Below are 12,920 nucleotides of genomic sequence, written 5' to 3' on the forward strand. Positions count from 1 at the left end.
ATAAAAAAAAAAAAAGGAAGATGCTTTCTAGCTATGTGACTGATGCTCAAGTCAAGACTATGAAAAAAGTACTGCCTAGGGCACCTCCCTGTAGCTGGCTTTTTAACACTTAAGCCCAGGTCATTTAGAGCAATGGCTCTCAAAATATTATTATTATTATTATTATTTTTACTTTTGAAGCAGAACCTCTTTGTCCTAACCCCAAAGTACATGGCTCCAGCAAGCATAGACATCTAGACCCTTTGATTTAACTACTCTTGGCTATTTCTCTGATCCTTCACTTTCACTAGAAGTTGTTTTGTTTTTGTGCCAAATTGAGGAGTAGAATGTTTGGGGTGAGAGGAGGCAGAGACTGGAAGAATTATTTCAGATTGTGGATTTTCATTAGCCATGCTCTCTCCGTCCCTCATTATCAGGGATTACTAAGATTTGTTTTATAAAGGATTAGGATGTCTGTGCCATTTTGCAAGTCGAAGTTTAGGAGTTTTTCTTAGAATCAAACATTAATCAAGAAAAACAAATCTAACATAAAACCCCAAAGCAAAAAAAAAAAAAAAAAAAAAAAAAAACCAAGAGAAAGCTCCATTCTGTTCAGACTTAAGGCCTGTAGGAAAATTTTCAAAAGTATTTCTTCAAGGGGCCAAGCAGCAGGACTCCCATTTAAGCTTTACAGCTGTTGTAGGATGTCTCCCTCACATATCGCTTTGAAATTTTACCCCTCTCATCCTGAATGATCAAACACCCTCTCTGCTCGCTCTCATTTTGCAGGCCTGAATAGAGCCGCCATTGCGCTCCAGCAGGGTATATAGTTTTTAGTGTCACATCACTTTGGAAAAGCATTGACGCAAACCAGCATTATTCTTGGATCTGCCTTTCTTTTTTGTCCCCTTTCTTCTGAACCTGAGGAGATCACATTCAGAAAGGCAGTTGGGTTTTCTAGTTTAGGGCAGATTCTAGATACTTTCCAGGGGTCTCTGGCAGTGAAGGGATTGTTTTCTTCTGCCACCCATCGTGCCCTAGGTAGAGATTTGCCATGGTCACCAGTAAGGGGATGGTTTTCCAGGTGTCTTTTGCTAAAATGTACTCGGAAGAACTTCCCCCCACTCCATTTTGTTTCCAAAGAAAATTTATTGAATATTAAGTCATAAAGCCAGTGATATAATTATAATGAAAAATATCCTGTATCACTCAAGACTTAAAAGAACAAAAATACCCCTTAGAAACACTGCCTTGAAAAATAATCACATTAACTTTACACACAACAGAATCCTTTCTTAAGCTTTATTTAAGAAATCGAGTACTATATAGTTCAATATATATAAGACACATCCAGTATTGTGTTCCTGATAGCAAGTGCATAGATTTTGTTAAGATATCATTTCACTCGATATAAACGTTTTATGGTCACATGAAGATAATATTCCCAGTGATTTTGCCCAAGCATGAGAGGAGAAAACAGAACACAGCAAAAATAGTGAGCTACAACAGAGATGAGAAACAAAAACAGCGAATTAGCAGAACAGTCGATTCCTGATAAGTGAATAAGCTGATTGTTTGGTCACAATGTTTTATTCACTTATCAGGAACGATTCACAGTACGTTGATGGTCACTGTGTTTCCTAGCCTGCCAGCTAAGAGGCCCGGCCTGTGGACTGTTGGTAAGTGTAATGGGCTGGGCAGGCATAGCTGCCACCAGCATGGCAAATGTTGACAGTCCTGTAATTTCCCAAGGTGTCCGTGTGTGGCAGACAGATACACCTTGCTAACTAACACTGCAGTGGTGTTTTACAGAATCAAAATGAGAAGTATGAATTTAAGCAGGGACCAACTTTACAGTCATGAGTACTTAAGGGAACTAGCATTTTGTCCCCTTCTTTGGAGAATTACTAGTTTTGTTGTTTTTCTAAAAAAAACAACAAAAAAGTGGCTTTGTCTTTCCCTTTTACTGAGCATGAGTATTTTGCCTTGTGTCAAATGGTGGAGATATATATATATATATATATATATATACACACACACACATATATATATATATTCACACACACACATATACTTGTATTACTTACAGGTTTTAAAAATAAACACTTGCATCTTGGAAAGAATTGATCACTCTCTCTTTACCCCCTTCTCCCTCCCTCACACACCCCATCAAAAAAAGGAAAAGAAGAAAGAAATCACACCTTTAGCCGTCTTTCCCCACTAAGATAAGCAGTGGGTTTTCAGAGGCAATCTGATGAAGGCTATGAGATTTAAAGCAGAAGTATTGGCAGGAAGTCAGCTCCCATCTGTGCAGGTTTGGAGCTGGTGGAAGTCACTTCACTGAGGTGTTCGGCCTATGGGGGAAAGAGCCTCCTTTCCTCCACCTCACCAGGTCCCTCTGTTGTTGAGCCAACTAGCAAAGACAATCTAGGGGGCAGAGGGGCCTCCAACACCAGAGGGTGAAGGGCTTGAGCACCTGCGGGGAAGATCTCATTGGCAGCGGGAGGAAGGCTGCCCGGTGCTGGGTGGCCTGAGTCAGACAGTTTGTGTGTCTGAAAAGTCGGAAAGAGAGAAGACAGAGGGAGCAAACATCAATGGAATCTTTTAAGAGCACTTGGAGAGCAATCAGATTCCTGAGCATAAGAGATGGGCAGAGACGGGAGGGGGGCCTGGAGCTTAGGTTTCAGAGGGCATACAAGGAGTAGTTAGTTGTTCCTTCAGTTGTCTTTTTGGTTAACTGGGGTTGGGGTGATAGTGGGGGACAAGGTGTTCATTTGGGAGGGAGTGTGTGGATGCATATGGCATTCTTGGCTTTCGTTTGGAAATAGATGATGGATACATCCTAGAGATGTGAACATGAGAACCTTTACCTCCTTCCTTCCCCTCCCACCTCACTGAGTGGAGCTTCCTTTTGAGCACTCTTGGAACTAGTTCCTTTATTTTCTGTTATTTTCAATAATTAACTGCCCCTGGGTTCAATCAGCTCTTAAAAAGAAATAATTTAAATTACTTTTCTTTAGGTAGGTCGTGATTGATAGGAACGTGTAAACTGAAGTTTAACCCTTTGACATCTTCTATTCACCAGGTCAGTGTATCATTTCTTCCCTTAGAGCTCACCTCTTTCAAAAAATGTGGTTAGTTCCTAGAAAGAGTTGGTAATGATATGCCTTTAGACTTGTGGGGAGGACTTGTGGGGAGGTAGAAGGAACCCCTGCTCTGCTGCTGCTCCTCTTGCTTTTACATCTCAAAATGATTCAGCAAAGCAGCAGCAGTTGTGAGTGAGCCTTAGGAACTGCATCCGTGCACCCATGAGAGGGAAAGAGGAGGGAAGGTGACAGGTACCAGTAGGGTCAGAAGACCGGAAGAGGTCTTGGCAAATCCAACTCTGTAGGCAGTGATTTAGGTGACGATAGAAATAAGTAGCAGTCTTGGAAGCAGTGCTTAAAATGGGCTGTTGTATATAAATCAGAGGTGGCTGGTGTTTCCCCCTTTCCCCAAATCAGATATTCACTTAGGTGGAATCGACTGTATCTTTTTACACAACATATAGAAAAAAAACATACGTGAAACAGTGAGGTGTGTAGATGTATCACCAACACAGAATGACTACCAACAATACAACACGCAGAGAGAGAAACAAGTATTAGGAAAATGGTTTAATATTGGAGACAGAAGCAAAAAACTGCATCACACAATAACATACGTTACAAAAATAAGTTTGACTGTTTCAACTACACGGTTATGTTCACAATGAGGACAGAAGAATCAGAAAAAACTTTGATCTAAACAGCAAAAAAGCAAACCCCTAAAGTTGTAACTAATACATTTATCCACTTAAAGTGACTGAGTACTTCTAAATCTAATTACCTTATTGTGTAACTGCACAATACAGAATAAAAAGTGAAACTTACCGCTGTATTTTAAGACAAAATTCTAATGCTAGATATAAGCAAAGGGAAAAAAGAAATCAAGCCAAAGTTTTTAATTCTCAAAAGAAAAGCAACTTTCTTTCTATCAACCAGAAATCAAACTTGAAACCAGTCATTGTCAGGGGGCCACTAGAGTAAGCCACAAAAATTTCCATTTTTTTTAATCTCCAGTATAAAAAGTTCCACTGGTACAAAATGCGTAAGTACAATCAGTTGTAGAAATAGGAAAGCCTGCGTATTTTTTTTTTTTTGGCTCAAATTCCATCAAACAACAAAATCCAAATGCATCAATAAAACAAACAATACTCAAATGGTCTTACAGTTTCCACTAGGTTGCATTAACTTTGGCTTTTCTCAGACAATATTTAAAAACTATTTTGTAATTCTAAACAAAATGATATTATTAATCTACAAACAACAATTCTCACAGCACAAAAAAACACAAATACATTTTTTGTATGACATTATTCAAAAAGGTAATGAAACTACAGGTTTTTTTAAAATTTTATTTCTTCTTGTTAATTAGCACTTAAGATAATAAAAACAAACAGTAAAATGAGTCCAGAGTAGCACAAGCCAAAGAACTATAACCCCTATGGTGAAAGAAAGATGAACTTGTTACGCCTTTGAGGACTGCCATTTTATCACAATTCTCTAATTTAGTGTAAAAATGACTATTCTCTACACTTGATTTTAAAAAAAGCAGTTTCCCTGTGTGTTTTTCCTTCTGGCATAGGCCCTTTGCACCCTTGCAGCTTTTTTTCCTTTTGATATTAAAAGATAAAGTGAATAAAAGGACAATTTGTCTCTGAGGAGGGTCAGCTTTTAAACAATGCAAACATGCAAAAAAACAAAAACAAAAACAAAAAAACAAAGAAAAAACCAAAAAAAAACCAAAAACTTTCTTCCAAAATGTACTGTTTTGGTTGCCTGCAAAATAAGAAACACCCAATGTGAAGTGCCCATCCTGAGCCTCTTGTCACCGGCACTCAGGCTCCTCTTGGGGAGATGCAGGTGGGTGAAAGGAGAGGAGGACATTTTGAAATTCAGATGGTGTTCTCTTGTGTTCTTTGCGTCCGCAAACCACCCTAAGCTGTATGTGAGAGAGATGTGCGATGACTCCTGGTATTAAGCTGATTGCTGCAGGAAGTACAAAATAGCCCTCAAAGGATGAAGGAAGGCCCCAGCAGTAGTAAACACGTGTGAGGATAATACAAATCATTTCATTGTTAAGTGCATGTGCTATAAGAAGGAAACTTTTGTGTTTAGTTTTTGTGGTTTTTTTTTTTTGTTTTTTGTTTTTTTTTTGTTTTTTGTTTTTGTTTTTGTTTTTGTTTTTTTTTTTTTGCATCATTAGAGGCTAGTCCTTTCCATCCCAGGGCTATCACGTCCACACACACATTAAACCAAACAGTGGTGAGTGGGAAAAGGAGCAAGGAAAGGGAGCCAGCAGTTTCTGAACTCCTTTAGAGACAAAGAAGCTTCCAGGGCCTGCTTTCAAGAAGGCAGGAGTTTGTGTTGGGGTTTTCAGGGATGACATTGGGGTTTGTCAAGACAGCAAGAGATCTGTTCAACATGAAGTCAAAGTAATATGGCACTTTACAAAGTGGCAGCAGGATCTGGTGCTAGGTATTTGGTCAGTGGTAAAGAACAGAGTTATATGGTCAGACCCCTTTCAATGATTTCAATTTATAAAATTAACAAAAAAGGGAAAGAAAGGACTATCAGCTTCTAAACCCAGACACCTTGCTTAAATCCGAGGTATCTACTGGGATCAGCGAATGCCCAGCACAATGGCTGATTAGAAACTAAGAAACAAAAATCCCTCAAAATACTACCCCATCACAAAGTCGCTTAACTGGAAGCTATATGAAAATATTCTGAACTAGAACATACCCCTACACCTGATCTCAAAAGCATATAGAATTTAAGGTTAATGTAGGTGCTGAATCTAACATCCCCCATAGAAGAAGGCTTACCCAATAACTGTTTTAAATGAATACCAGAGAAGGAATTTCAGCAGTACATTATTAAAAAAAAAATGACCAGAAATAATCAAAAGTAAAAGAAAAAAATAGTGTAGGGGAAAAAAACCCAGAGAGGATGAAAATATGTTTTTTTCTCTTCAGATTTGACTTGTGGAGGTTTTTTTTTTTTTGTTTTGTTTTGTTTTTGGATCTCCACCAATGGGTAAAAAAGTAGGACAGACAGAAAAAAACTCAGAAGATGTATGAGTGAGGGGGGGAAGGAGATCCAAATTAGAAACACCCCAGAACAAACAAAAATGACAATGGTATAAAAAGTTACCAACGCTCCAGACAGCTCTGGGTAGAAAGGGTTAGAAGTTCAAAACTTTCTCACCTTAGAGGTTTCCATATATTATGAAGGAAATACATCGTGAGGTTGCCGTCACAGCATTGATGTGCAGAGCGGTTAAAAAAGTGAGACATGGGCACTTATACAATGTCTTACAAAAAACATCATAGAGAAATAACAAACAATAACAATTTCAGGCAACAAGACCACAGGATAGCAAGTTAACAAACTTTTTAACCTCTTTTTTTTTTGTTTTTTGTTTTTTAAATATTAGGGATTTATACAAAACACATAATAAAATACCCATGTTATCAAATTACTTCTCACAAGAAACACACTGAAGCTCTAGGAAGGAAGTACCTTTGGAATTTGGCACTATATATTTTCACTTTTTTTCTTTAAAAGAAAAAAAAATCACATTTTGCTGAACACAAACACATCTAAATAGTCCACAATAATAAAAAAAAAATGACATCAATGCTTTACAAGCCAACACAAAACTTATTCTGGAATAGGGTCTTTTTTTTTTTTCCCCTCACATGAAATTTTTTTTTTAAGCAAACTTTTTTTTTTTTGAAATTCTTTAAGTAAACCAATTCTAAACTTGTCTTATCAACAGAGAACATTAAGACCGTAAGACTCATGATTGAAACCACAACTTAATTCACAGAAGCACCAACATAACACAGTTTACAGTAACCTTTCTCCTGTACATTGAAACAGTATAAAATATAGGTAATTTCATGTGCATTAAACCATGGATTGTCTAACTGTGAGTCAGTTCAGCAAAAGGTGACACAAATAGGTAGCATTTGCCCCAAAACAGGGTAAATATTTTTTCTTATACTAATCTACAAAAAGTGGTTCTATATATATATCTTAATGAGAAAGTGAGCCACCTAAAATGGCCTTATCAAAAAACTTTACACTGCCTGAAAAATGTAAAAACTATTACAGACCTCTAGAGACTTAAAATCAGACAGTTTTTTTTCTCAAACTGTTTTTGGAAGTAGTCTGTTAGAAACCAACATTCTGTGTCCCTGGACACATATTGCTATTGTTACCAGTGACCGGGAAGAATGCCAATCCCTGTATAATACTTTCAAGTCTGTTTTATGAAAAGAAAAAAAAAATAAGAAAGAAACGTTTTTGCCACAGGTTTTTTTTTTGTTTTTTTTTTTCCTATGATTAATTTGTCTAATAATAAATTTCAGTCTTGCATGAATGCAGCAATGTTTTTCACATTGACTTCCCAGAATTCATAGCTAGATGAGGTCACATGCAAATTTCAAAGGTCAAACTAGATCAAAGGTCAGTAGGAGAACCAAATGTGATGTGAGGTCAGAAAGACATCAGAAACAATGACGGGACGATGAAACTTTTTTTTTTTTTTGAGACGCCACAGGGACATGCTAGGCAAACGGTGAACTAACGGGCATGAAGATGTCTAGGGAGAAAACAAGGGAGAGTAAAAAGTTACACAGAATCTACGCAGCAGCAACAAAATCACTCTTAAGGGTGCAGGAGAAAAACTAATGCAAATCTTAGGTCATCGGGGAGTCTACAGAGCCATTCCCGTAATTTGCATTTCTTACAATCTTTATCCACAGCACAATGGAACCCCAAGAGAATCCATCCAGAGGAGGAGAGGGGATGGATTCCGGGAGTTTTGGGGTGGGGCTGGCGAGGGGAGGGGGGGAGGATCCAGTTTCAACGGATGTAACATATGGGGGAGAGTCAGACGGCCGAACTATAAACTAGATAGATCATGGAAGCTACGCACAAAGTCGTCAGACAGATACGAACAACAAGAGGGAAAAGCATGAACTGTAGGCCTAGGGTTCAACGGTGAAAAAAAGCCCATTCCTAGAACGATTCCTCTAGAGACTACTTCAAAAGGATCTAGCTAGCACAGAGAACTGCTCTTTAGGTACCCAATAAGTTAACAATAGGCAATAAATAACTTCCATTATTTCTGAGGCAGTAAAAATTTTGTACAAAAATAGAAATGCTTTTTTTACAAATAAAATTTACAGGCCTGTGGCTTTCTTTTTTATTTATGTATTTATGTATTATTTATTTATTATTAAATTTATCTTTCAAGAAACATCAAGTATTTTCACTCATTTTTATTTTATTTTTAAACCCTGTAGCTTTAAGAAACAGATCTCTAAATCTTTTTTTTTTACATTAATCCTTTCTAAAAACTAAAATAAAACAATAACAAAATAGACAACCAGTGTAATAATCTGACCGATAAATTTCATGTTTCTTTGAACCCTAAAATAAAATCCTACTTGTTAAAACAAACCAAATGTAGTGGAAAGACGTTTGTATTGTTTTTAAGTGCTTCTCCTGGCTTCTCTCTCGCGCTAGGTCACCACCTTAGCCTCTAAACGGTTGGCGCCCTCCTAGGGGCTGGGCGCGGACAGGAGGGGTGAGTTCTCCAGGCAGTGCTCTGGGGCACCAGGGGTCTCAGAGTTAGAATTGCACGTTAGCCTTTTGTTTGCCTTTTAAATTCTCAAGATGTCATTTATTTATGTGTGTTTTTCTTTAAAAAAAAAAAAAAAGCAAAAAAACGAGAACAAAACAAAAAAAAAGGTCAAAGGAGATTCAAATTGCAAAACAAAGGAGAATACAGTGGCACAAGTGGAAGAGGAGTTTTACTCGATAGAAACAAGGTAGCCCAAGTTTTAATTATGGCGAACTGGGTGGGGGAAGGGGGAGGGGACATGGAGGCCTTATTGTAAAAATAACCGTCTCTCTTGGTAAAAGTTGGCAATGTGGTCCTCCTCTGCCTTTCCTGTTGAGAACAGGCTGGCTTGTGGGACTTACCCTAAGAAAGCTAAAATAAGAGCAGGGAGCCTCTGGGGTTAGGATCAGTAAGGTTTGCTGTCGTTTTTGGAGCGCTTCAGCTGGACCTTCAAGCGTTTCATGCCAATCTGAAAGCCATTCATAGCCTGGATAGCAGCTTGTGCAGACACCGGATTGTCGTAGCTAACAAAGCCTGCAAGACACAAGGGGAAGCAGGGTGGGAATCAACATGGGAGAGGCCGCAGGGCGAGAGGAGGGGGCAGGACGTCACGGGGTGGCTGGAGAGTGTAACTACATGGTGGGTAGCGTGTGTGCCTCCCGTGGGCGCAGTGCAGCTCTGTGCGGCTGTGCACCTGCTGTGGGCCCACCGGGCATATCCACTGACAGGCAGTGAAGAAGGCTGGTGGGCCTGGGAATCTGCTATCCTGACCACAAGACCCCTCCTCCGTGAGAAGCTCAATCTCAGACTCCGGGCCTGTTTGCTGATTTCAGCCAAGTCCGTTTGTGTTTAAGGCCCCTTTGAACCAATCCTAAGAGAACCCCTGGTGCCAAAGTAGGCGGTGCTCATGGGCAGAGGTATAAATACTCTGGGGTCAAAGGGCCCCCAGAGGCTCACCTATCCCAACCAAGTGAGGTTTAAAGGCAGGGCTGGGAATGGTACGCTGAAAAGACCGTGGCTTTCCTTCCAATTCTCCATCTGTAGCCACACAGCCCACCCTGTTCAACTGTCGGATGGGGTCAGTTAGTGAAGTACCTCTAGAATACTCTGTACTTGGGTTTTTACCATTTTGGAGTTATTTCTAGTCTAGGGACCCAAGGGAAATACTGGCCTCTTCTCCTTAATATCTCAACTTCCACCTCCCAAGCTCCATTGCATTCAACAGACTGGAAATTGCTACCGTATACCCCCTAAGAAGAAAGAGTCTGCATAGCTTAGGCCTTAAGAGCCATCCTAGTGGACTTCCCAGGATCTTTCTCTGTACTAACTCTCACAACCAAAATGGCACGGAGGGCATGCTGTTGAAAGAGCCAGTGGTGCTCTGCAAAGTCCAATCACATAGTTTGTTCTAATGCTGGTGGAGGTGGGAGGGTACATGCAAAGCCTTCTTTAGGTAATGCTGATGTAAAGGTGTTGAGTTTGTACCGTCCCTACTTCTGGTGTAGAAAGGAAGCTATTATAGAGAGTGAATTATAGTTCTCAAAATCAGCTGTTCAGAAGGTGCTATATATACTAAGCTCCTTCAACTATCTACTTGCCATTGAAGTCTAAAGCTAAAGAGAAAATTCCTCTACAAGGTATAGAGGAGGAAGAAAAGGACATAAATATACCGTTAGCAGAGTTCTCAGCTGATAAAAATGAGCATATGGTATAAGGCAGAAAAGCTTTTCCTAGGCAGGCTGTATTGTGAAATGGTCGTACAGATTTTTACTAAATCTAATTCCCAGTCTATGTGCTCTTGAATCCGAGACTTAGGCTCTGATTTTCTTCTTTCCTTCTGGGTCTTTATCTAGAAGCAGCAAGATGATTAAAGAATGGAAATGGCTCGAGGGTGAAATGGATCATGAAACCTGGCCAAGAGGTTAGCATGAAAGAATGGGCTACCTATGTCGAGCAAGTCTAGGACTCCCCCAAATGAGGCCAGCTGAAAAACAGGTATGTATGGGATGCTGCGGCTTTTGATAAAAATTGAAAACAGTGCACAGTGCTAAATAGAATTGTCTGCTGACATTCACAGGTACAGCCTGCATTATCACACCTTGGTTAAATAGTCTATGTGGGCCAATATAGAATCTCTTTTCAAGGCAATAAGTATTTTCTCAAAATCAGACCTTGAAGCACAATTCCTTTCCAATCTCCAAATAAGCCCAGGACATTGTTTAGTGATGAGGAGTATAAAAGCCTGGCTTAAAACCTGGGGCAGGGAAGCTCCCAGCTCTAAGTGCCTATTGAAGCACACACACCCTATATAGAACAACTCACTTTCCATTTCACCCGTTGGTGAACCATCACGAGGGGGTTTATGTACTTGTCATAGCAGCAGCGATTGTGTAATGGGTTCGGGCTGACAGCCTTTCCACTTGGGTAAAAACAGTGACTTTCAATGGTTGACATACTAATTCCCCTACCAACAGAGGCTTTAGATCTTCCTGGGTGATAGCACAGAGATTAGAGAGACGTTACGATAATGGGGTTTTGGAAGCCAAAACACTCTCTTTAGACCAGCTGCGCATGACCAGTGGGCCAAATACTAAGTTTGAGGTACCACTCCTACCGCCTCTGATGTTTTTCTTCATACCATATAGTTCTCTTTGCCTTTCCTCCGGTCCGGGTCTTTGTCTTGTGCTTATTACTACTGCCTACTGCCTCTGTGAATAGTAGACTGCAGGAATGGTGAAGGCAGAGGTTCAGTCTCAAACTGGGCCAGAACTTGCCAAGCAAGTAACACATATGGTGAACATTCTAGCTTCTAAACCACTTGGAGGACCAACAGGGCTTGAAAAGTAATGGATGCTATGCTCCCGTTTATAAAACATTAGGGCAAATAGAGAGCACGCCTTACTCCCTCAGGGAGACAAGCTGCTCCCAGAACAGAGTCAGGGCTGCCTGAGGAAGGAGGGCATGACTGCCCAGCTGCTGAGGACCTGGGTTTTCCAGTGTTCTCTCTGAATAGCTGCATCTCCTGGGCTCGACAGCCATCCAGGCAGGCCCTGCAGAGTCTATCATCCCCAATTCTGGCTTCTGAACATCAGCATAATGCAGCATTTCATGTGACCGTGACAGACATCCTAGGTACCCGTCCCTGCGCTTGTGGAGCTGCAGAGTGGTGGGCCGCCTGGCCACATCCCTACTGTGAAGCCGTGTGTTTGTGGGGATGTATGAGGCCTCCCCGTACAACGTGCTACTCATATCCACAACGCCCAAATTCCACTGAACCTAGAAGGCTATGGAATTTGTGGCAGAGTGGCTGCGATGCCATTCTGTACCACGACAGTCTAAACTACGCTATAGTCTGTTAATCATATTTCCATCTGCTCAAGCTTGTGGTTCCAACTTACGGGCCTTAGAGAAACTGCTGCTGCTCTGTCGTGAAAGATTATTTAGATGTATGTAGTAAGACACCGCAGCAGCACAGTACACAACACTACCTAACGTGTAAGCATTTAGTTTAATTTCCCAGGTCCTTCCTTTTTATATAGCTCCTTCTTCTGTGTTTGATTAAATGACTCTGCGCAGTCTGCTTACATGGATCTAAAATACCAGGGAACAGCACCACCCAGGGAAGGCCCTATCTGGACTTCTCAGATATTTGCCATTCACATTTTCCTTCCCATGACTCCTCCCTTGGGAATGTACTGTAAGATTCTGGCTTGGTTTCTTTTGCATACCAAAGCACTTGCTCAGATTGGTCTGTTTGTCAATGAAGACTTTAGCAGAGATAACATTTCCAAAAGGCATGAACATCTGCAGAATGTCCTGGTCTCCAAACTCCTGTGGAAGGTGGTAAATAAAGAGGTTTGCACCCTCTGGACCTAAAGAGGAAAAAAAAATCAGAGTAAGGTATTCTTCGCCTCTTAGTTCTCCAGGCCTCTTCTTAGGAAAGCTTTAACAACAGATAGGCTACGCACTGGCCTGCCTCTCTCATACCAGAAGGGAATGGAATAGATGGATAAATGTCAAGTGTTCGTAGGTCTTTCAAGACAGGAATTGTCCTTCAGATGTTCCTGATTTCCAAAGAGACACTGGTCAGGAATAGCTTTCTTTTCACTGATTGTCTTCTGTGGCTCACATATTTGCTAACTGAAACATATTTTCAGTTTCCTCTTCATGGGGACGAGGGAGGCCCCCATGAGGTGGAGGTGGGGAGGAGAGTGCAGATGTGG

The 12,920-nt window shown here is 40.5% G+C and overlaps 1 protein-coding gene across 9 annotated transcripts in view; it reads right to left on the reverse strand.

The window, feature by feature from the left end:
- Positions 1–1,267: 1,267 nt before the first annotated feature.
- CELF2 (CUGBP Elav-like family member 2) overlaps positions 1,268–12,920 on the reverse strand; it is a 518,459-nt gene continuing 506,806 nt past the window's right edge. For 8 of the 9 annotated variants that reach the window (XM_041765402.1, XM_041765403.1, XM_041765408.1 and 5 more), the window contains 2 exons: positions 12,426–12,569; positions 1,268–9,231 (listed from right to left, as the gene is read on the reverse strand). In XM_041765402.1, the coding sequence (XP_041621336.1) occupies positions 9,104–9,231; positions 12,426–12,569 (272 nt within the window). In that variant the 3' untranslated portion in view covers positions 1,268–9,103. The remainder of the gene's footprint in view (positions 9,232–12,425; positions 12,570–12,920) is intronic. The other variant, XM_041765401.1, reaches the window with a different exon arrangement.

The sequence above is a fragment of the Vulpes lagopus genome, chromosome 8 (genome assembly GCF_018345385.1).
Source record: "Vulpes lagopus strain Blue_001 chromosome 8, ASM1834538v1, whole genome shotgun sequence".
NCBI classification, from domain to species: domain Eukaryota; kingdom Metazoa; phylum Chordata; class Mammalia; order Carnivora; family Canidae; genus Vulpes; species Vulpes lagopus.